The 24,400-nt window shown below is 39.0% G+C and overlaps 2 protein-coding genes across 6 annotated transcripts; both read right to left on the bottom strand.

Moving 5' to 3' along the window:
- Positions 1-481: 481 nt before the first annotated feature.
- LOC144664517 (F-box/LRR-repeat protein 18-like) lies at positions 482-24,371 on the bottom strand. Of its 5 annotated transcripts, XR_013572821.1 has the most exons (9): positions 24,247-24,371; positions 19,998-20,925; positions 18,917-19,365; positions 17,870-17,994; positions 16,698-16,860; positions 15,816-15,957; positions 15,355-15,437; positions 14,385-14,753; positions 482-500 (listed from the first exon to the last, which is right to left on the bottom strand). XR_013572821.1 is itself a non-coding variant. In XM_078525685.1 (8 exons), exons 1-8 carry the CDS (start codon positions 24,369-24,371, stop codon positions 14,591-14,593), a joined length of 2,178 nt encoding a protein of 725 aa, XP_078381811.1. In that variant the 3' UTR covers positions 13,978-14,590. The 5 variants fall into 5 exon arrangements, 3 of the variants coding, with proteins under 3 accessions (XP_078381811.1, XP_078381812.1, XP_078381814.1); XM_078525685.1 differs by lacking the exon at positions 482-500 and having other exon boundaries at positions 13,978-14,753; XM_078525686.1 differs by lacking the exon at positions 482-500 and having other exon boundaries at positions 14,615-14,753; positions 15,355-15,412.
- On the bottom strand, positions 531-9,557 carry LOC144664516 (F-box/LRR-repeat protein 18-like). Its single transcript, XM_078525684.1, is given in 9 exon segments — positions 531-856; positions 1,470-1,552; positions 3,160-3,301; positions 4,364-4,526; positions 5,140-5,246; positions 6,750-7,213; positions 7,990-8,178; positions 8,180-8,930; positions 9,432-9,557. Coding segments are annotated over 9 exon segments (2,187 nt in total). The 5' UTR covers position 9,557; the 3' UTR covers positions 531-693.
- Positions 24,372-24,400: the final 29 nt, after the last annotated feature.

The raw sequence follows: 24,400 nt of genomic DNA, 5'->3' as shown, positions 1-24,400 counted from the left end.
TGACGATAAAGGAGGAAAAGGAGAGATGCTCTGGGAACAAGGTTGCATCAACACTGACTAATTTTATTACCAGAAAATGTATTGGGAGTGAATAGGTAAAATATGTTAGCACATACTAGGGATGTGCCAACTTCAAAATTCATTAATCGTTTTATCAAAAAAATATAATTTTGGAGTAACTGATTAAGAGAATCTTTGTTTGTGTGTGCCTGCTATTATTACTACAATTCACTAATCAATTACTTTATGGATAATTTATAATTTAATTGAAGTGCTCAATGAAATAAAGGCATATAGCAAAGTGATTTTGAAAAATGGCCAAGGAGAACACCTTCAAGCAGACAGAGGACACATTTACTTAATATACACTTTTTCTATTGAGCTGGGGGCTTCAAAATAGAATTTAATAAATTTCTAATTATTAATATATCTAATAATAACTTTAAGTTTAGGAGAACATAGGTTTATACAGTGACAGCGAATGTTTTATAAATCTCTGCCTCTTCCTGAGCAAAAAGAATTACATAGAATACACAAAGATAACCAAATTTTCTTTTGCTGTTCATTCCCTATACTCAAGTTGAGTCAGCTGACCATAGCACTTTTAAAACTGATAATTATTATCAGTCTTGAGATGAGTTAGACTTTTTTTAACAAAGAAATGCTGAATTTCCTTTTTCTGCCTTTCTGTACTCAAGCAGGAACAGTGGTTGCAACTGAAGTTCCAAATAGAAACAACTCTTTGAGATGCACGACTGGAACAGTCTTGACAATCTGCACTTGACAAGTGTTTGGACTTGAGGCCTGGCGAAATGGAACTACAGACACAATCAGTCCAGGACGTGCCTCTACAAACCTGCATGATAAAAATGCATTTTGAATAAAATATTTGACTAGCAGTAAATGTGTTTAGAGAGCAACATGTATGTCACTGTAGCCCTTTTCACACATTGCAGACCTATGATTGCCTAGCAGTGTTGGCTTGCAAATGGTGGGTGGTGCAGTGGCCTAATGGCTAGCATGCTGAACTTCGGATCGTATGGTCTGGGTTTAAGCCCTGGCCATGCTGGGTCACTGTGTTGTGTTCTTGGGCAAGACACTTAAGTTTCTCTCTCCACCCACGTGTATAAATGGGTACCAGGGAATAAATGCTGGCAAGACCTTGCAGTGCAGGTTTAAGAACCGATGTACTGATTATTTTGTGTACTTAAAAGTACACAAAGACTACTCGGGAAGTGTGAGGGATTGTTTAAAGTTACATCCTACATCATTCAGGTACAAAATTGACTGCCATTTTGTATTGAACAATATTCAAAATCCCATGTCATTGGACTTGAGTAAAATAAAATATTAAATAGTTCAATTGGTATAACTGAGCTGACATCTTGATGGCTTATTCCAACAAAATTCGTTTTATTAAAAAAAAAGATGACATATAATGATATCAATGAAATTTAATTTGGAATTACCTTTTCTTTACAGAATCCACCATCATTTTGCTGGCCTTAATTGTAATATCGCAAAGAACTTGAAAATAAAACAGCTTTTGGCACTGTAAGAAAAAAGCAGAATTAAAAACAGCTTTATGAATATTTGCTGCCATGGTAATTTACCTTACATAGAAGTAAAAAAAATCAGCATAAGATACTGTGGAACCTCAGGGAATTTTTATTATCCATAAAATTATTCTCTTTTTCATTTTTGTAGGAAACTCTAATATGGTGGTATTTTGCACAAAGTCATTTCATTTGTATTTTATCTCATTGTTGCCAGCATGCATGCACAATGAAAGTGAATTAATTGACTAAATGGAGAGCTGTTTAGATTACTCTCAGACACCTCATATTGAGTGGCTCCAGGAAAGATCCATACCCACCCCATGCCAAGGAAAGACATTCCGAGTTGAGGGGAGCTCCAAAAGCTATTAGCTTCTCAAAGAAGGTGTAAAGCAAAACTGGAATTTCCACAAGTGTGGACTGTTCAGACCCAACCCTCCAAGTTAATTTTTTTCCTTAGTGGCCATTTGGCCACCAACTGCTCAAGTTGGGTCCATAGGCGTACGGGCGCCTTCGGACCTGGGGGGGCGAAGACCTTAATGCCCGAAAAAAATGACAAACGTTGAAAGCCAAATAAAGAAGCATATAAAATGGACAACAAAACGTGCATTGAAATAGTTGTGTACAAATTAAACCTTGCGTGACTGCTTAAAGAAAACGATAGTTCTTTAATTAATTTCGTGGCGTCTCCCGAAGTTGTCAATCGGCACTGAATCTTTTTTCTTCGGAAATATTTTATTTATGTGTTCACTCTAGGTCAGCAAAAATGACAGTATTTTGGGGGAGCCAAATTACATTGTTTTCCCCCACTTGAAAATTATACAAACGCGTGTGAAACATTCAGGGGTAAATGGGTTAAAACATTTCGTTGAAAGTTTTGAGCTAGCCCTTAGAACTTAACATTTGAGTCAAAAGCATTAGCTACATAACATTTGTAACAGCTTTGTTTCAAGGTCTTACATTGGATCCACTGCGCGCAAACGCTCAAGCTATGGGAAATCCTTACTTCTGGTCGCCCTTGCCAATTTCCCACTCACTTCAAAATGATTGCAACTGAATCAAACTGAGGGGTCACGCAGAATTTGGGAGAAAAATCGAACATGATTATATCAATTTGCGAGAGGAAACGAAAGCTAGATGAATAAGAAATTTAGGCTTTTGTACCACAAAGTTCGGTATATTTCCAATACGTTTTCTTTTGCAAGTTTTGTCGGCTTATTTTCTATCAACCTTGTTCCTATTGTCCCTTTCTGAGGTCGATGTTCTATTTTTTTCTCTAGGCTTGTTGCCCGGATTCTAAGCATTTTGCCCGAAAAATGTCGGCACTGGGGGGGCTGCAGCCCCCCTCGCCCCCCCGCCTCGTACGCCTATGGTTGGGTCGCCAGTAAAAAATTTTAGTCGCCAAATAAAGCTCATGCTTTCAATCCTTCTCAATTTTAGTCGCCAGGCTGGCGACTTTGTTTCCAATTTAGTCGCCAGCTCCAAAATTTTAGTCGTCATGGCGACTAAAATGGTCTTAATTTGGAGGGTTGAGACCAAAAATAATTTCTGCGGGAGTTGTATGAATATTTTCTTTTTTGTGTGTGAAAAATATATTTTATACCTTTTCAAACAATGAGATCACAACACGAGAATCTATCTGCATTGGACCTTCCCTGGCAATGATGCAGACACGTTCAAGATGTTTTGATTCTCCAAGCGACATCACAAATGATTCAGTGATTTTGAAGTATGGCTGTTCAAGTCTGGAAAGAAATCATCACATCCCCTTGTTAGTGCAATAGAAACCTGCAGTCTATTAATCGTGTGAAAGACATCTTGGGACCAAATACGTGGATCTCAGTGCCTTCGAGATGAACTAAATTGATACCTTTGGGACCAAATAGGTAGACACCCTTTGGACCAATTACATGAATGCCCGAGGGAATAAATGTGGACACCTATGGGACCAAATTGGTGTTCACTCTCGAGACCAACACTCTTGGAACCAAATAGGAGGACACACAGGGTTCGCACACTTTTTCAGGCCAAAAATTCAAGGACTTTTCAAGGACTTTCCAGGACCCTTCTTGAAAATTTCAAGGACTTTTTTTCATGAAATTTACCCCAAATCAACGATTTCCAGTCTGTTGTGTCGTTGATGTGCTTGCTGAAGAACTAAAAAAATTGCATATTTTGGTGGTCTTCTCATTGCCTTGAAGCCTCAAGGACTTTCAAGGACTGAAAACCAATTTCAAGTTCTTTCAAGGCCTTGAAATCGAACTCCTGAAATTCAAGGGTTTTCAAGGATTTTCAAGAAGCGTACAAACCCTGTAAACAAAGGGACACCCTTATGATTTAAAAAGTGGATACCCTTAGCCTAATAAGAGGATACCCTGGGAACTAAATACCTGGGCACCCTTGGGAATTAAAAAGTGGACACCCCTGGGATTAAATAAGTGAACAACCTTGAGATTTAATAAGTGACCACCCTTGGGACTTAATAGGTGGACACTCTTGGGACTCAAGTATTAGATGCCCTTGAGACTTAGTAAGTGGACAACCCTTGGCACTTCATAAGTGGACACCCTTGGGATAAAATAAGAGGACATCCTTGAGACTTTATAAGTAAACACACTTGGGACCAAATGAGAGGACACCCTTAGCACTTGACCCATAAGTGGACTACCTTGGGACAAAATAAGTGACCATCCACATAGTTCCAAAAATAGTTTAATTGCTTGGGCCATGAGAGTCCATTTACTTGGCAAATGGTCCCAAGGGTAAACATTTGCTGGCTACTACTACAGCCAACAGAGAAATCTTACCTGAAGTCTTTCAGTTGATGGCAACAAGAAAGAGCTTCTTGAAGTAAAGCCACATTTCCTGAATGACTAAGATTAGACAGGGTTGCAAGAGATAAGAACTGCAGATTGGGACAGTTTCTTGCTATGGTAACAAGGCATTCCAAGCTTCCTTGCATGAGCGGTGCTAAAGGAAACAAGGAAAAAAGGGTTGAAATATTCTTGAGCTGCATATTTGCAAGTAAGGGCCACATGCAGCACACATGCAGTGCAGAGGCAGATCCAGGATTTCAAAAGGGGGGGGGGGGTTGGATGGCAGACCATTAGGGCCTAACCCTAACCCTAACCCTAACCCTAAGTGGCGGCAGACGGCGAAACGTGGCGTAACAACAACCAGACATGAGCAAGAGCTAATTTTTCTTTCTTTATTTATTTTCTATTTCAAATAAAGTGACATTTCGAATTTTTTTTTTTACTGAAAAATGGGGGGTGGATATCCACCCTATCCACCCCCCCCCCTGTATCCGCCCCTGGCAGTGGTGCAAAGAGGTCTAATAATAAAAAAGAAATATAAGTCCCTAATTAGGCATGAAGCTTAAACTGGTTTGTTGAACTAAAGAATGCCACCTTCTTTGAGGCAGAACATGTGATATAGTAAAAGGTTCACACCAGGCCAAAGTGTCCCATACTGTCATAGTTAAACAACCTCATCATACAAGCAATAACTCAGCCACTTTCCCCTACTGTCCCAAGCTCTCTGTCCTTCCTAGATCATGAACCAGTTTCTCGTTCCTACAAACCTGCTAATGTTAGTCTCTGCAAACTTTTCCAGTTGGCAACTGACAGCAAAGTTTCATAAGAGTTTCGAATTGTGTGGCACGATCCAGTGCCTCGGTCTGCTGGAAGCCTGAAAAGGTGAAAATGTACTAAGCATATAATTTCTCACAATTCAAAATATGCCAAGGGCTTGCAAAAAAAATTGAATTACAAAAACTTCAGAACTCAATTTTTGCTTGTTAAACAGGAAAATGAGGTAGCCCATAAGTGTTATGGTATAACGGACAACTTACTGACATCTTACCAACACGTTACCGACTGTCAGTGGTCTGGCGGCCGACTGTTGGATGAGAGCTTAGCCAAAATGTCAGCCAACAAATGGCCAACAGTCAGCTAACAAACTGTCAATAGTCGCTGATAGATGACTGAAGTTGGCCAACAGAGGACTGGCAGGTTTTTAGGGGAACCTCTTCTTCACTTTAACATGCTGTTATTCTTAAAATGCCCCACCCCCACCCCTATGCCCCTGACTGCAGCAGACTGACACTAAGGCTATTTCAAAACTGACAAGGGTCACCCTATCAAGTGAGCTTACAGTGAAACAGCTGGATCAGTTACGACTTCTCATTAAGCCATTACAAATAACTGGCACGCAATGCATGCAGAAGCGATGACGTTTTACAAAGGGTTTTAAATATTTTTAGGAAATTTGTCAAAAATTAACGTAAATTAAAGTTCAGTGGAACACCGCTTTACGGCGCCCGCTTAATACGAACAGTTTTGTTTGTCCATACATTTTCTCTAACATTAAGTTAATAACAGACAATGGACACTTTTTTCTGTGACCCAAGTGAAACGCTCTCATACAAAGTTTACCTCGCTTTACGGATACTTTTCGGTCACTGCCTATATTATCTTTGCACCATACATTTTTCCATTTGTAATGGTTGTGTGCTTATTGCACCTCGTTAGAAAAATGAAAACTTTCTTCAAGCTATGCGTTTTATTCTAGTTGCGTTACCTTATAGCGTGACATCTAATCTACGATACACGATACCTTTCGCGAGCGACCGGATATGCAAGGTCAAGTTCTGTCTCTGACCGGACCACACAGACCCATTGTATGATTTCGAGCGACTGCGTAGCGCATGTAAACAGTGATTTTATATGCTGATTTTAAATGGTGAACATGGCGCCAGATAAAAGAAATATGTTCCATATGTTTCAGGGTTTCTGTCCCTTCTTCGGTGGAAAAAAATCAACTGGCATTTCAATTTATTCTACAGAAGAAGGGACAGTAACCCCGAAACAAAAGCAACATATTTCTTTTATCTGGCGCATTATTCTCCTTTACACAGGTCAATTGTACATCTGTCTGTTTACTGAATCTAATAGAATTTGTCAAATATAATTTGTCTCTTTCGTTCATATCTTTTATTAGTCCTTTTTAACTTCCCAGGAGTATTTTGCTTTGTGTTCTTCGTGGCGATTTCTTGTTGTGTTAAACTTAATCTTTGTTCTCTCTGTAGTTAGTTCCCAGTCCTATTCGGTTGTTCGAACGAGAACGACAGAACCGATCCAAGGGCTCCGGCATAAAGCTCGACTACGTCATCGCTTAAAAAGCATCACTTACCTATTGCGTAACTCATAGTAACCCTTAACAAAGTTAATTCCATGTGATGCAGACCGTATGAGTTCAAATTCTGTCATTTGACTGCATGCTTGCGTCAGGTAATCAAAAGTTCCCACAGTGCTTAACTCATCACAAGGTGTTTGTAAATCATCGACAGCTGAAGTGCTGGCTGGACTTGCCGCTAGTTTCTCACTTGACTGACAGCCACGCAGACTCTTTCCATGACAAACCCTCTTGTTTCTTTTGCGCAAGTTTTCATCAGCGGCGCGCTTGCTTGTCTTATTTTTACTGGTTGAACCTAGCACACAATTGCAAAGGCTCAGAGAAACAAGGCTGGTGAATTTCGAGATGATTTCCATGACGCTGTTTAGTCTTTCCCTAGAATCTTGACCGTAGTGAACTCCCTTTAGATTCAAATGAGCTAAGTTTGTACAGCATAGTGCCAGTGATTCCAACCCTTGAATCTACAATATTAGAATAAAAACAGCAATTTTTCACTTTGATTCTAAAGAGAAATCAACAACTAGTTTGTTCTAATATAGGCCCAGCTAGATGATCAAAATGTTTTGTCCTACATTATTGATTGTATTGTCCCAGAATCCTTTGTGATTTATTCCACCCCCAGCAAACTTTCGGCAATCATTTAGTTTACGTACTTTTCAGCAATCCTTTGTGAGCCATGTTCGCAAAAATCGAGATTTTTCCTACTACAGCGAAATTTTTCTCTCTATACACCATTTTAATAAGTCAAGGGGCCATTTTGAATTTTTATTTTTCCGCAAATGACGTCATTAATAAAATATTCAAAATGACACCTCAGCCTATTACAATGGTAGATACTTTATTTTAATACGTCAAGGCACAAATGAATATTTCATTAACAACGTCATTCGCGGAAAGTTAAATATTCAAAATGGCGTCTCGACTTATTAAAATGGTGTATATGTGGGGACTTCTAGGATGCCTCTTTAGGTTTTGACCATCTGGGCCAAAACCCTGTGGGGGGCAAAAATTTCCAGACACAGTATCCTGTCCACCTAGACACCCAAAAACTTTTGACACAAAAATTTCTATTAAAAAAAAATACAGCCCCCCCTGTCCTCTGTATATAAGCCCCCCCCCCCCAACCCCGAAAATAAGCCCACATGAAAGGGACGTTGAGCAAATATAAGCCAAGGGCTTATTTTCAGAATTTTACGGTATTTACAATTTATAGTAAATTTGTATGCTGCAGACTTACTGGTTTGATACATTCTCTGCAATCTCGTAAATTAAGAAACTTAAGGTTTGGCGAGGAAGTTGCAATCACTTGCAGCATGTGGCCGGTAATGTCCATTCCAGTAAGATTTAGATATCTCAAAGACTGTTGTGCGCTAAGAATTGACATCAGACGGTCTGGTTCCTGCAAACCCAGCACTCCAAGGTCCATTGGATGATATTGATGATTTTGTCGCCAACTTTTCAATGTGCTCATCGCAATTGTCAGACAGTATAAAAATAAAATAGGGCAAAACAAATGTGCGGAGAGTTTCAGAGCCAGCTGTCTTCAAGGACATTGCTTGTAAACTCGTTAAATGATGACGACAAAGGGGTGCATCGTTTGAAAAAAAGATTGTTAGCTCTCTTTCTGGAAATTGAAAGCCACTTCCTTCAATAACAATTTCGACACACTGTATCGCCTTGTCAGCTACGTCAAACCATTGGAGCGCAAACTTTTTCAAGCACAGTTTACTACAAATGACTGGCATTCCCAAATTCAGTATAAATGGTACAAAAATTTTGAACTTGTGGACAAGCACTGGAAACCGAATTGTCAGTTGATCCAAACCTGTGAAAGCAGTTGCAAGCCCATTACAGAAAGATTCCAATAACTCCCTGAAAGTTTCCCTTGAGACTGGGCGAGGAGGTAAATACAGATCACTGGAACTAATAGACCATGCCAAAGTTTTAAGATTACTGTTGTGTTTTAAAACGGAACACAACGCTTTCTTAGTGACACTGCAACCCATCACATTGAGAGATGTCAATTTTCTGCACTTTTGTAGTGCAGTAGAAAGAGCACCGCCTTTCAGCCAGTAACATTCTTGCAGATTCAATTCTTGCAGGGAGTGTTTGAACTTGCTGATGTAGTAGCAAATTGCAGAGGAGGAAAGGTGCTTCTTCTGCTGAAAGTCCATAGATCTGAAAAAAAAAATCATCTGTGCTTAGCACTTATCCTTACCAAATTATTCTGTTTCCACAGGGAGTCGGATTACAGATTCAACAGAATAAATTTACCCTAAGAAAGACAGAAATATTTATTTGACTGCAGTCAATTTGCAAGCATTTTGCAATTTTATCAAGTCACATCGGTATCGCAGTAGGGAAAAGCTCATTGACAATACGAAATGAAAGGCCCTTTGAGACAATAAAAGGTAATTCTAATAGAAAAAACATCAGGAACAAAATCAACAATGCCTCTAGAGGACAAGCTTACAAGAGCTGTTACACTACTAAATAAGTTTGAAATATATATAGTTTATTAATTTTAAGCTTAATATAAAAGACAAACCTTCGAAATTCTGCAAATTTTGATTTCAGTTACAATAAGCTTTATATTGCATTGTACACGGATACGATGACCATGATACCATACAATTCAGTTATATCATTAGGCAAAAAAAAACACATCAAGTTAAAAACCTGTGTAGTCGAGGATTTAGGGCAAGGTTATGCCAGCGTCGGTTGACTCTTGATAAGTATATAAGTTCTAACGGGTCAAGATTTTGAAATATTGTAAAGAGCATTTCCTCTGGAAGCGACTCCATCTTGGAGGTAGTTTCAAAGAGGACGTCATGTAATATCGTAATGAAATTTGCAAAACAAGGCATGGCGGGGGGTGGGGGGGTTTGCTAGGGGGGTTGCGAGGGGGGGGTGCGAGGGGGCTGCAGCCCCAGTGCCGAAATTTTTCGGGCTTCGGCAATAAGCCAAGAGAAAAAAAAATAGAAAACAAGCCGACAAATCTTAACATTACGTTCAAAACGAATTACATCAACAGAAAAAGTATTGGAAATATACCGAACTAAATTTATCATTTACTGTATCTGGTCCTATCTGCTTTCGATTCCTCTCGCAAATTGCTATAATCATGTTTGATTTTTCTCCCAAATTCTGCGTGACCCCTCAGTTAAATTCAGTTGCAATCATTTTGAAGTGAGCGGGATTTTACTAATATTCATAAAACAAGTCATTGTTTTGCAATATTCAACACATTCCGGGTAAATTGTACGACTTGTACTCGCTCCGAGCCAAACGCCTAAATAACCAAAAAATAAATATTTCACACAAACAGAGTGCAGAGTATTCGTAAATATTTTTAAAATTGGTGAATATTTTTTTTATTATAGCTACAGGCGAGCGATCGCGTGGCATGGGTCTGACCTAGTGGAAGTTTAAAATAGCTTGGACATGTCCAAGCCGTCTTTGGTCCCCTTGGTTTGGCTATGTAATTATTCAGTCCTCTCTTCTGGTAAAACATTCGAATGACACAAAAATATACATTTCACTCTAAACAAAGAGCAGAGAGTTCACTGTTAAACGAGTGATCGCTAGTAAACATTAAATCCTGCGTGACCGTAACCAAGGAGCCGGCTGGGCCGCATGGGTCTGGAACGATTTACCGACAAAACGACAAACGACAAAAAAAAAACGCCGGCCAGATTATAAACCGGCTACGCACGGTTAATCAGTGACGCTACGGAGGATTTTTAGCCAGGTATTAACTTGCTCATTTGGACTCGGGTCTAATCAAGGAAATTTCGGTGTGAAAGCAAACGGAACAATAATTTTCCGGAAAATCCGTTTGGAAATTGCAAACGAGTAAACACTGATTATAGTTTTACTTAGACCAGGAAGTTTTGTTTCTTGTTTTCTTTCTTTTGGTGCCAAAACGATCCTACTTTTTAGAAAGAACTTTTGTTATCATTAGTAAACCGCACCACATACTGTTTGCTACAGGATGTTTCTCGTTATCTAAAAGTATTGATAAGTCAGAAAAAATCCTAATGCCAGTATGCTTTCAAGGAAATGTTTTTTTTTCTGTAGGGTCAATGTCAAATGTACGCAAACTGAGTTAATCAACTGAGATAAGCTAGCAAAAGAACTTAAACATTTCGTAGACTTTTACATATTCTAAGGCGCATGGCTAATACAAATTCAATTGATTTTATAGCGACCCCTTTTCAGCTAACTATACTTTAGTATAGTTAGTTTAAACGACACTTTTTCGCTGGCTGAATCAATTATTCATATAATATGTTGTAATTAAAACAGACGGGCATTTGGCGCAACTAGACAGCAGAATTTCGAAATCCCTTTTGTTAGAATCCCGAGTGTCGTGGAGAGCAGGTTAATTTCTTTCAACCCAGGGGCTAACTATACTTTAGTATAGTTAGTTTAAACGACACTTTTTCGCTGGCTGAATCAATTATTCATATAATTATTCATTAAAACAGACGGGCATTTGGCGCAACTAGACAGCAGAATTTCGAAATCCCTTTTGTTAGAATCCCGAGTGTCGTAGAGAGCAGGTTAATTTCTTTCAACCCAGGGGTTAATTAGTTTAAAATAGACTCGGGATTCGTTTTTCTCTCACAGACAAGAAGATCGGGGGTGGAAGAGGAATTATTGGAAGTGACTTATTCATTATTCCTCCACATTTTTCACGACTTATTCATTATTCATTTTCAGACTTTTCTTGCTATTTATTATTCCCTATTGCCTAAATAAACTAAACCTTCATTTTGTATGGGATTGCGGTGGAATTTGATCGACAGTGCCTGAAAAATGCGTTTACCCTCCTTCGTTATCAGATATTTTTACCCTGCCCCCCTTCGTAAATCCTTTTTTTTTTATATGACCCACCTCCCCCCCAAAAAATGACAACGTATCAAGCTAAATTTCGAATATCAGACAAAATTGCAGTTAAAAGTGATAACAAAAATACTGTAGTGTATTGATGGGACGTGATTGTCACTGTGTCGATAACTGTGGGTCAGCTTTGATTGTTTGCAACCAGATAGTTAGTGGGATGCACTTGATGCTGCCTGATACATAATAAAGTAGGGGGGTCCGGGGGCATGCTCCCCCGGGAAAATTTTCATTTTTTGAACCCCAGAAACGCTATTTTAGGCTTTCTGGTAGAAGTGTTGCACTATTTTAGATGCCCATCATACAATTAATTATTTTGAGTGTCCCACCCTCTCTTTGGCCTGAAGATAAAATATAATGTTTGAGCACGGTGACTAACCACTATTCATTATTCCTTTACTGGAAATGACTTATTCATTATTCCAAGCATTAAACCTTAAATATTCCTTATTCATTTTCTGTTTTAGCCCGTTATTCATTATTCCTCTTCCACCCCAGAAAGAAGACGAGTGAGTTTAGTGCTTGGGTTAAGAGGTGTAACATGGCAGACTTGACGGACGATACAGGGTCCGATACAGGTATGTAGAGAGAATAATTTGATTGACAGCATTTATCGCATTTACAGCATTTATCGCACACAAAAGAGTCCAAGCTACAAGTAGACGCGCGACTGTTATGTTGATAACAGTGGTTGTTATTTTCGCTCTCTCGTGGTTTCCATTTCAAGCATTGGAGATGATCAGAGTTTTTAATCCGCAGCTTCTGTACGAGCACGCAATTCCCATGGAAGTTCATTTTGTCATCCCGTGGTTTGGTTATTGCAACAGCGCCATTAATCCAATTCTTTATGTGATATTCTCAGAGAATTATCGTAAGGAGTTTTATCGGATTCTTTGCAGGGGGGCCAAGCCGAGCGGACCGTAACAGAGCGACAAGACATCGTGTTAGGGAAGGAGCAGATAATCGTGTGAGGTGCGAAACGGCTCTCTAACTAGATTGTGGACATAAGCCTGAGCTGCTGATTGGGTGTTTTTTTTTTTTGCTTTAACTTCTTTGTTAAGGAGTTTAAAAGACAATTCATCAAGCAACCATGCGGTCTGGATTTCTTTTCTTCTTTTGTTGTTCAACCGTAAACCAAGGAACGTGACCAACACAGTTTTTCTCATTCTCTCTCATTCGTAACACAGGTGAAAGGAAAATCTGTTGTCAAATGAAATTCTCCGCAAAGAAGTTTGATTTGAACATTTAGGATTGCCGGCTTGTTGTGTTTTCGGACGAGTAAGCTGACTAAGCTGCATCTCCTTGTCCTGAACACAAACAGCCTACTAGGGTCCCTGGTAGGCTAAATGGCGGCTGAGTTTCCCAGTGGCTGGTGGTTGTATTCTTTCTTGCCCTTACAAAGATTAATATTAGAGTCAGTATTGGCCGCCTGGAATAATCTTGGGGGCTAGTGGAGCCAGGCAGCCAGTTGCCATATGGAGTAGAATCGAAATTTTACAAGACTAACCAACCCCTATCATATATGAAATAGCACTGAAGCTCCTTGTTAATTGATTATATTTTCCTGATAACTGTCCTGCGAGCCCGAGACCTTTTTAGCCTTGCAAAAAAAATCGAGACTCCGAGAAGGCGTCATAGAAAAATTCGAGACAACGAGACCCCTGAAATTTGGCTAAAGAACCATTCACCACCCCTGATATTGGCGAGGTAGATCAGAAGGTTGGATTTTCCATAGCTTGATCGTTTGCGCGTGGTGGATCGAGGGCCTTGAAACAAAGCCGTTACAAATGTGATGAAGCTAATGCTTTTGACTCGAATGTTTAGTCCTAAGCCAGGTCAAAACTTTCAAAAAAATGTTTCAAGCCATTTACCCCTGAATATTTCATACGCTTTTGTAAAACTTTCAAGTGACGGAAAACAATGTAAATCCCCCCCCCCCCCCGTACTTTAATTTTTGCAGAACTAGAGTGAATAAATAAAATATTCCCAAAGAAAGAGGATTTAGTGCATTGACATCTTCTGACAAGGCCACAAAATTAATTGAGAAAGCAGACAAGGGTTGTACACAACTATTTCAATGCATGTTTTGTTGTCCATTTTTTTATGCCTCTTTATTTGCTTTAACGCATTTCATTTTTTTATGGCAATAAGATCTACACCCCCTCCCCCCCGGTCCGTAGGTGCCCGTACGCTTATGAATTCAAGACCCAGAAGACGAGCAACTGTCCGAGGTGGTTGCTGATCAAAGTCTTCTTCAAAATGTAGGCGACAGTGATTCAAGGTCAACAAATTGTGAGGAAAAATCAAACGATCGCGAACTTGAAAGAGACAATCCAGTGGAATCAGAAGACAACTACAGTAGTGAACTGTATGATTTCCCAAATTTTGTACTTCTTACAATGTTATTACTCCCTGATCATGAAGTTCTGCGAGCGGGAGCGAAATGAGGCAAAAAAAATTGGGGTTATATGTGCTCTTTTTCAGGGGGAGGGGGTGGTTGGCCCAGTGTGATGATAAAAATGTCTAACTCTGATTCAGACTGTTATTCATAAATTTTTAAACTGGGATAAAATAACATCACTGTTTCCTACAGAAACCCATCAAGTTGTTTTGAAAAAGTCAGAACCACTTACTTATGCACTTCTTCTAGTTAGAATTGTTTTAATTTTCATTTGGAGTAAGTAGGTCAATAAAGTGACAGCGAACATGTTTTGTAAATCTCAGTGCCTCTTCCTGAGCAAATAAAATTACATATAATAAACAAAGATAACAAAGATAAACAAATTTTCTTTTGCTGTTCATTCCCTGTACTCAAGTAGAGTCAGTGGACCGTTGCACCTTTAACACTGATAATATTATTATCAGTCTTGAGACCAGTTATACATATTTTTAAACAAAACATGCTGAATTTCCTTTTTCTGTCTTTTTTGTACTCAGGTAGGAACACTGGTTGCAACTGAAGTTCCAAAAAGAAACAACTCTTTGAGATGCACGACTGGAACAGTCTTGACAATCTCCACTTGGCAAGTGTTTGGAATGGAGGCCTGGCAAAATGGAACTACAGACACAATCAGACCTGGACGTACCTCTACAAACCTGCATGATATACATTGAGAACAAAATTACTGGCTGGCATGAAATGTGTTTAGAGAGTAACATGTATGTCACTGTACCTTTTTCACACATTGCAGACCTAAGATTGCCTAGCAGCATAGCCCTGCAATGGTGGGAGGCATGGTGGCCAGACTTCGGATCAAATGGTCTTGGTTTGAGCCCTGGCTGGGGTCACTGTGTTGTGTTCTTGGGCAGGACACTGTAGTTCCTCTCTCCACGCAGGTGTATAACTGAACTAATGCTGGGGAGGGGGGAGGACCTTGTGATGGACTAGCATCCCATTCAGGGGAGTAGAAATATTTTTAGCCACTTAACGCTATCGAAACTGGGATAAGCTCCGGCAGTATAGGACACTTGGCTTGAGGCTTCCCTTTTATAGGACTGCAATACGTGCAGAGAAGTATTTTGCTGGAGTAACTTTGCCACTTAATGAACATGGTTCATTAAGTGAAAATATTAAGATATTATAATAAATAATTCCATTGGTATAACTGAGCTGACATGTTGATGGCTTATTCCAACAAAATTTGTTTCATTAAAAGAAGATGACATATAATATTAATGAAATTTAATTTGGAGTTACCTTTTCTCCACAGAAGCCATCATCATTTTGCTATCTTTACTTGAAATATCACAGAGAACTTGAAAATAAAACAGTTCATGGCACTGTAGGAAAAAAAGCAGAATAAAAAACAACTTAAAAAATAGCTGCCATGGTAACTTTGGTTTACTTTCAGTTAAGCAATCAATAATTTACAGACTTCTAACATCAATGTCATTTTCCATAACTTTAAATGGCCCACACTTAAATTCATTTACTTTCCAGGCCTGGCAAATAAAATTCTTAAATGCCATTACTTTTGCAGATTTTTCATGACCCCTGCAAACCCTGATTTATCAGTAAACTAGTATTTCAGCTCATTGTTAAATGACACTGAAAATTCTGTCTCAGTGAGTCTAGGTTAAAAAGAACTTGACTGTTTACATTAAGTAAAGTTAAGTCATACTAAAGTTGAGTAATACTCTCAGATACCTCATTTATACCTTTTTAAACAATGAGATCACAACAGGAGAATCTATCTTCATTGGACCTTCCCTGGCAATGATGCAAACACGTTCAAGATGTTTTGATTCTCCAAGCGACAACACAAATGATTCAGTGATTTTTAAGTATGGCTGCTCGAGTCTGGGAAGAGAACATCACATCCCCTTGTTAGTGCAATAGAAACCTACAGTCCATGAATGACGTGACCCAGACACCTTGGGACTAAATACAGGGATGCCTTTGGGATCAACTAAATTGATTCCTTTGGGACCAAATAGGTAGGGAATAAATGTAGACACCTACGGGACCAAATACACACTTTTGGAAGCATTTAAGTAGACACCCTTGGGAGTAAATAAGTGGACAACCTTGGGATTTAAAAAGTGGATACCCTTTGGGCTTAATACAAGGATATCCTTGGGACTAAATAAGTGGACACCCCCAGGATTAAATAAGTGAACACCCCTGGGATTAAATATGTGAACACCCTTGAGATTTAATAAGTGGACACCCTTTGACACTTATATGGTGGATACCCTTGGAACTTATTGGGTGGACACCCTTAGGACTTATAGGATGAACACCCTTGGGACTTATAGGATGGACACCCTTGGCACTTATAGGATGGACACCCTTGGCACTTATAGGATGGACACCCTTGGCACTTATAGGATGGACACCCTTGGCACTTATAGGATGGACACCCTTGGGACCAAATATGAGGACACCCTTAAGACTTAATAAGTGGACTCCCTTGGGACTAAGTGACCCATCCACGTCCCCAAAATAGCTTAATTGCTCCCACGAGTGTCTATGTCCTTGGTAAATGGTCCAAAGGGTAATCATTTTCTGGCTACTAATAGCTACAAGAAAATGCCAACCTGAGGTCTCTTAGTTGATGGCAACAAGAAAGAGCTTCTTGAAGTAAAGCCACATTTCCTGAATGGTTAAGATTAGACAGGGTTGCAAGAGATAAGAACTGCAGATTGGGACAGTTTCTTGCTATGGTAACAAGGCATTCCAAACTTCCTTGCATGAGCGGTGCTAAAGGAAACAAGAAAAAAAAGTTAAAAACATTCTTGAGCTGCATATTTGCAAGTGGTGCCCTCATGCACACATGGTGCAAAGAGGCCTAATAATAAGAAATGTACTAAGTCATTGTATAGAGCAGTTTTCAATTGAGTGTCGTAAAACCATAACCAAAGTAATTACTCTAGCCAATCACAAAGAACACAGACAATCCAGTAAACCAATCAAAACTCAAAGCAAATACATGCAGCCAGCACGAAGCGCAGGAAAATATGCACAAGCGAGTCAGGACTGGTTTTGGGTTTACTCCTGATTAGCTGAGAAAGTGGCACAAGAGTTTTAAACCAATCACTATACGTAGCAATGCAAACACGAATTACTTTTGACGCTCAAGTGAAAACTGCTCTAAAATGGATTTTATCTTTAACAGTGTACGGACAAGGAAATCAAGGGATGATTTTTCGGCACCCATTATGCCTCAAATCAGACCAGAGTCACAGCTGGTAGAAAAATCCAGAAAATACAGTAACCCTGTACAGTTATCTAGAGGGTGGGGAGGGTCTGGTGCAAACAGGGGGAGGGTCAAAAATTTTTATGCAAGGCAAAAGGGGGGACATATAGATTTATACATGAACATGTACATTAGGGAGGTTTAAGGGAGTGAGTGGGTAAGAGGGGGAAGGGTCATTAAAAATGTGTCTATTAAAGGGGAAGGGTCAGGAGAATTTCAATAAAGCCTCAGCTTCCATTTACACCAGCCACCCCCCCCCCCCCCTCGCCTCTAAATAATGACTGGTCCCTTAGGTGTGAAGCTCGAACTGGTCTATGTGAATGATGAATATCCCTTTTTTGAGGCAGAACATGCGATATAAAAAAGGTCCACATCAGGCCAAAGTGTCCCATACTGCCAGAGCTTAAAAAAACTCATCATACAAGCAATTACCCAACCACCCTCCACTGTCACTGTCCAACAATAGCTCACTGTCCTAGCTAGATCATGAGCAAGTTTCTAGCTCCTACAAACCTGCTAGTGTTAGTCTCTGCAAACTTTTCCAGTTGGCAATTGACAGCAAAGTGTCATAAGAGCTTCGAATTGTGTGACATATTCCAATGCATTCTTCTGCTTGAAACCTGACGCCTACTCGAAGCCTGAAGTAAAAAATAAATGCCGCTTATTTTGAAGGCTTTTTTAACATAAAGAAGAATGGCGTTTTACATTTTGAAATATCTTTTTTCGCTTTAGAGATATTTAATACGTTTTTATATTATGCAAATGAGGAAAGTGATGACATCATTAATCGTTCCACAAAAAGACAAAACACTGAAATCAAGAGTATCTTTTATTAGAAATATTAGAGCAGTGTTTTTCAAACTTGGCACCAGAAATGTACATCACACAAGACACATGACGGCTCATATTACGATAAAACCATGGCAACACTCTTGTCTCCAGACTCTTTATACCATAAAACAAATATAAAGAAAAATAAAGAAACTGTTTTGAAACGAGCCACAGCAGTGTTGATCGAAATACGTTTTGAAGTTAAAAAGTCATAATAAAGCATCATTCAACCCTGTTCAGTACTGTCATCCAGCAGAGGGGGGCTTATATCCAGGGGGGCTTTTAACCGGATTTATTTTTTTGTTTCCAGGTAGATGGGCCTATAACCAAGGGGGCTCATAAGTGGAGGGCTTATAATTGGAATTAAACAGTATAATCTTTTATGATTTAAAATATGATCAGGGCTTGAAAACAACTTGAATTATAGCTTAACCTAGGCCTTCAGACAGGGAACTCTCTAATTTTGCTTTTTAAACTGATCCACAGCCTCAGTCACACAGTTTCTTTTAGATAATTTACGTTTTCATTTGACGCTATTTTTCTTTTTTTTTATTGGCCGAACAAAAAACAGCGAGAATACAAAGAAGGCAGCAAAAATTCCCCTTAATGTATTTTGGAAATATTTGAAAGAAAGAGAGTTGGATAAAGACCAGCTTGCATAATTGATGATGAGGTTATACTTTTTGTATTTTTTGTATTCTATTTGTATTGCTTAGGAACATCACTTACCTATTACGTAACTCATAGTAACCTTTAACAAAGTTAATTCCTTGTGATGCAGACCGTATGAGTTCAAATTCTGTTATTTTACTGCAGGCTTGTGTCAGGTAATCAAACGTTCGCACACAGCTTAACTCATCACAAGGTGTTTGTAAATCATCGGCAGCTGAAGTGCTAGCTGAACTTGTCGCTATTTTCTCACTTGACTGACAGCCACGCAGACTCTTTCTTTTTCTTTTATGCAAGTCTTCATCTAAGCTTTGCTCACTTGTCTTATTTGTACCGTTTGAGCCTAGTACACAATTGCAAAGGCTCAGAGAAACAAGACTAGTGAATTTTGAGATGATCTCCATGACGTTGTTTAGTCTTTCCCCACAATCTTGACCGTAGTGAACTCCCTTGAGATTCAAGTGGGCCAAGTTTGTGCAACAAAGTGCCAGTGTCTCCAACCCTTTAATCTACAATGAGAATGAAAACAGCCATTTATCAGGACTTTGATTCTAAAGAGATATCAATATCTAGTTTCTTCTAAAAGGCCTGCCTGAATGAACAAACATATTTATCCAACATTATTTGGATAGGCCAGCTATTGTAAATTATTGGTCAACAATTTGTTGTGATTGACATACCGGTAATAATTATTGGCATTAAAAGGGTTTGTCGCTGACTTTTTTCATTGTTGTTAGGTGTCACAGCTAGTTTTTTTAAAAGCCTTCATCAGTCATAAAAAACTAGTTCGCTGTTACACGCTATTTGAAAAACCGTAGTTAGAGGCATATGTGCCTGGCCATAAACGGAATGGGATCTTTTACGCTCTTGTGATGCATTTGTAGGCTCCTGGGAATGATCACATTACAATCCAGAAACCTACAAATGCATTGCACAAGTGTAAGAGATTCAAGAAGTAACGTTTATGGTCACCATGTATTCTTGTATGATCCTAAAATATTTTTCTTTGATTAACCATATTTTACTGCTAGGCAAATATTATCTCTAAATAAGGAGGAAACACAAGGAAACTGGTGGATGACCTATGCTCCCACAGGGTGATGGGAATATCAATGATGATGATAATGATAATGAGACTTACTGGCGTGAGGCATTCTCTGCAATCTCGTAAATTAAGAAACTCAAGCTTTGGTGAGGAAGTAGCAATCACTTGCAACATGTGGCCAGTAATGTCCATTCCAGTAAGGTTCAAATATCTCAAGGACTGTTGTGCGCTAAGAATTGACATCAGACGATCTGGTTCCTGCAAACCCAATACTCCTAGGTCCATGTTAACTATTGTTGATTTCGTCGCCAACTTTTTGATGTGCTCGTCACAATTGTCAGACAGTTTAGAAATAAAATTGGGCAAAACAAATGTGCGAAGAGTTTCAGAACCAGCTGTCTTCAACGACATTGCTTGTAAACTAGTTAAGTGGTGGTTAAAAGGTGTAGAATTTGAAAAAAATGTTGTTAGCTCTGTTTGTGGAAATTGAAAGCCACTTCCTTCAATAACAATTTTAACACATTGTATGGCCTTGTCAGCTACGTCAAACCATTGGAGCACAAACCTTTTCAAGCACAGTTTACTACAAATGACTGGCATTCCAAAGTCCAAATAAATCTTAAACTTACGAAAAATGACTGGAAACCGAATCGTCAGTTGATCCAAACCAGTGAAAGCAGTTGCAAGCCCATTACAAAAAGTTTCCAATAACTCCCTGAAAGTTTCTCTTGAAACCCGGCGAGGAGGTAAATACAGATCACTGGGGGAATAAATAGACCACGCCAAAGTTTTGAGATTACCATTCTGTTTCAAAACAGAACACAGGGCTTCCTTAGTAACACTACAACCCATCACATTGAGAGATGTCAATTTTCTGCACTTTTGTAGTGCAGTAGAAAGAGCATCGCCTTTCAGCCAGTAACATTCTTGCAGATTCAATTCTTGCAGTGAGTGTTTGAACTTGCTGATGTAGTAGCAAATTGCAGAGGAGGAAAGGTGCTTCTTCTGCTGAAAGTCCGCAGATCTGAAAAGAAACATCATCTGTGCTCAGCATCTATCCTTAGGTGTTTCTTTCTTCACAGGGATATCAGATTTACAGATTCAAGAGAATTACACATAAACACACAAATAGTTATCCTTAGTAAGAAAAGAGAAATATTGGCTGCACAGCTTGTTGTGTGCTACAAAATTGACAAATTTTAGCCAGTTCAATTTGCAAGTATTTTGCAATTTTATTGAGTCACCCCACTGTCTCAATAGGGAAAAGCTAACAGGGGTGATCCATGCTATTTTTTGGCCAAATCCAACAATCCGCCACTAAGTATAAATATTATTATGTGAAATCTGAATCCGAATTACTTGAAAACTTTCTTTGGTATAGTTTCACTGCAACAGACAGAAGATGTTATTGTTATGCCAATTTTTCAGGAAAGTTTTGTATCATTGCTTGTTTTCATGTTAACTCTGCTAACAAACCGACGAGGAGCGACTAAAGTGATCCGAAATTTGTTTATTATTCACGATCTGACCTTCCAGAGTCCGGGATCAAGGACAAAATACATAGCTAATCCGCAATCCACTGTATTTTCGAAATCTGCAAATCCGCTCAATGTATCACAAAAATCCACATCCGATAATGTGAACCTTTTCATCCCCCTCCAAGAATGAACGGCTTGCTCAACACTAACCAACCAGATTGTCCAAAAAAGTCAAAACTCTATTAAATTTAATTAAACTCAATCTCTCGCAAGGTCACACATAAATGGCCCTTAGAGAGAACAATAGGTAAGTCAAATATTGCCCCTATTGAGCTCCCAATACAATAGCAATTGTTACACCAAAGGACCAGTAGAATTACAAGCTTACGAAAGTTGTAACACTACTGATTACCGGTAAGTTTTAAACATATCAAGATTATTAATTTTAAGCTTGATATAAACGTTAAACCTTTGAAATTCTACAAATTTTGATTTCAACACAGGCGGCCCAAGCGCACTATGTGAATTATTCATAAAGTTTTAGCAAACGTGACCCTTGCCTTTGAGCGGTGTTGTGTTACAAAGATGCGATTTATAAGGGTTTGTATGGGAACTCAACGATTTTCTTTCAAAAGGAATAATATGTAATGTTTCGCTAATAAAATCGACTAACCTTATTGCCTTGTTGTATTCTTTGTTGTTTGTCCGCTTCTCAGGCCATTTTGAAGCGTTTTCAAAATGGCCTGAGAAGCGGACAAACAACAAAGAATACAACAAGGCAATAAGGTTAGTCGATTTTATGGCAAGATTTCCGCACAGCCCCCTAAATTAATTATGCATACAATATTTTGACCGATTCGTTCTTTTAAGTAATGGTCCGTGTAAGAACTAGGCAAAAGAACAATAGGCTAGTGAAATAGCGGCAGTTAGACTTCAGGCGCTAATTTCTCTAATCAAATTAAATCTGTACGACCTGATTGGCCCACACGCGAAAAGCGCGAAATTTGAATTTAAAATTTAAATTAAGATAACTCGTAAACCATTCAAACAACATTTTATTTCGGCTACCCATTCAATACATTAAAAACTGTAATATATCTAAAATTTGGACAATTTCTACGTGCCAAAAGGGAGAAAGTTACAATGATATAAAATAACTTTGGGGTCAGCTCAGCGATACATCAATCAGCGACCTCGTGAAAAACATTTCGCTCGGATTTCACAAAAGAACTGCCAATTTGTGATCCAAACCAGCAACAACTCACGCGGATATTGGGAACGCGCCAAAGTCGCGCGAAATATCACCAACAGCAACAAACTTCTAAATACAGACTGAAAATAAAAATACCTCGATGAAAAAGTTCGGTAATGCTTTTCAATACAAGTCTTCTAATACATCTTTATATGCTGAAGCAATGTCCATCACATCAACAAAAATAATAATCGCCGTCTGTCGTGTCCGTTTCCAGGTCGAATCCATTTCTGAGCCACGGGAAAGGTTTTGATAAAAACAGACTCCATGTACTCCAAATCGATTCTCCTGGCACAAATTTATTTGAGACTCTCCAAAGAACAGATACAAGCGATAACGAGAACGCCGAAATGTTCGTTTTTGTAAAATGTTTATGCTATCTTGTGAAGAATCGAAGAAGAATCGAAGCGACGGTTCAGCCTTGAACAGCGCTTGGCCTGCAATTCTGGCACCAGACTTGTATGTTCAATTCCTGAAGTGGCGTAGCAGTTCAAAATGGAGCAGCCTAGAAAAATAACGAAGTCGAATGTGAGAACAGTAAAGATAGAGGCGTTTCGAAAGAAACAAACAAGCCAGTTGTAAGAAGTTACACGCGCGGACGTGTGAAAATATTCCCACTGCCTTCAGCTTACCTCAATGCAAGTGCTAAATTCGCATCTCGTTTGGAGTGGTATTCTCTCCCTACAAAGGATATCTTTTGCTTTCACTTCTTGTGACCAGTTAGACTCCATTTACCAGTGCCACAAAAATTTTCTTCTTGGCAGGCGACAGCAAACAACTGCTCCAGGTCAACATTTCCAAATGCGTCACCCCTCGTGTCGTGGAAAGCAGCAGTCACTCTTGAAGGACATTTTCATCGATATTTTCGACGATATATACTTTTCAATTGTAACAAATAATATGTATGTATTCGAGAAATATATAATAAATATATTTGGTGAAAAATACGACAAGATTCGCTCATAAAATGGCTAGAAAGCTCAGAGCTCCGATCGCAAATCCAAGATGGCGTCCCATGAAGATCGCGCTTGCTGCATGTTTTGCGTTCTATCTTTTGATTGGCGCATAGAACAATACTGAAACTTGGCCGTGAGGGGGATAACAGGGGCATGGGGAAAACTACGTGAAAAAATGTTGTTTTTGTCAGTATTTTCTTGTTTTTTTGGGCAATTTTTTGATATTGACCAATCACATGCGTCGATTTAATTGAAATTAATAATTAAGACTTAACACCTTTTAATCGATTTTGCGTTTGGCCTGCCTAGTTTTTACGCGGACCATTACTTAATGATTGCTGTTTATGTATAGTGATAGTATGAAATAGTTGCATGGAAAGATTTCCGCACAGCCCCCTACATTAATTATGTATGCAACTATTTCATACTATCACTATACATAAACAGCAATCATGAAAAGAACGAATCGGTCAGAATATTGTATGCATAATTAATGTAGGGGGCTGTGCGGAAATCTTGCCGGCAAGGGTCACGTTCGCTAAACCTTTATGAATAATTCACATAGTGCGCTTGGGCCGCCTGTGATTTCAACTACAATAAGCTTATCACTGCTGCTTCTGATCACTAGTATTAAAAAAACACATCAATCGTTTAAAAACCTGTGTAGTCGAGGATTTAGTGCGAGGTTATGCCATCGTCGGTTGACTCTTGATAAGTATACAAGTTCTAACGAGTCAAGATTTTGAAATATTGTAAACAGCATTTCTTCTGGAAGTGACTCCATCTTATCTTGGAGCAAGTTCCAAAGACAAC

Source organism: Oculina patagonica, chromosome 8 (assembly GCF_052425735.1).
Source record: "Oculina patagonica isolate OP01 chromosome 8, crgOcupat, whole genome shotgun sequence".
NCBI classification, from domain to species: Eukaryota; Metazoa; Cnidaria; class Anthozoa; order Scleractinia; family Oculinidae; genus Oculina; species Oculina patagonica.
The sequence above is the reverse complement of the archived record's forward strand: the minus strand, read 5'-3'. Positions and strand labels throughout refer to the sequence as shown.

Excerpts from the sequence above, each read along its gene's own strand:
- LOC144664517 (XM_078525685.1), bottom strand. The coding sequence starts at position 24,371 with ATGGAGTCACTTCCAGAAGAAATGCTGTTTACAATATTTCAAAATCTT. Across the intron at positions 20,926-24,246 it reads CTAAATCCTCGACTACACAG|ATCTGCGGACTTTCAGCAGA; the intron begins GTTTTTAAACGA and ends GTTTCTTTTCAG. Across the intron at positions 19,366-19,997 it reads GCAGAGAATGCCTCACGCCA|ATTAAAGGGTTGGAGACACT; the intron begins GTAAGTCTCATT and ends TTCTCATTGTAG.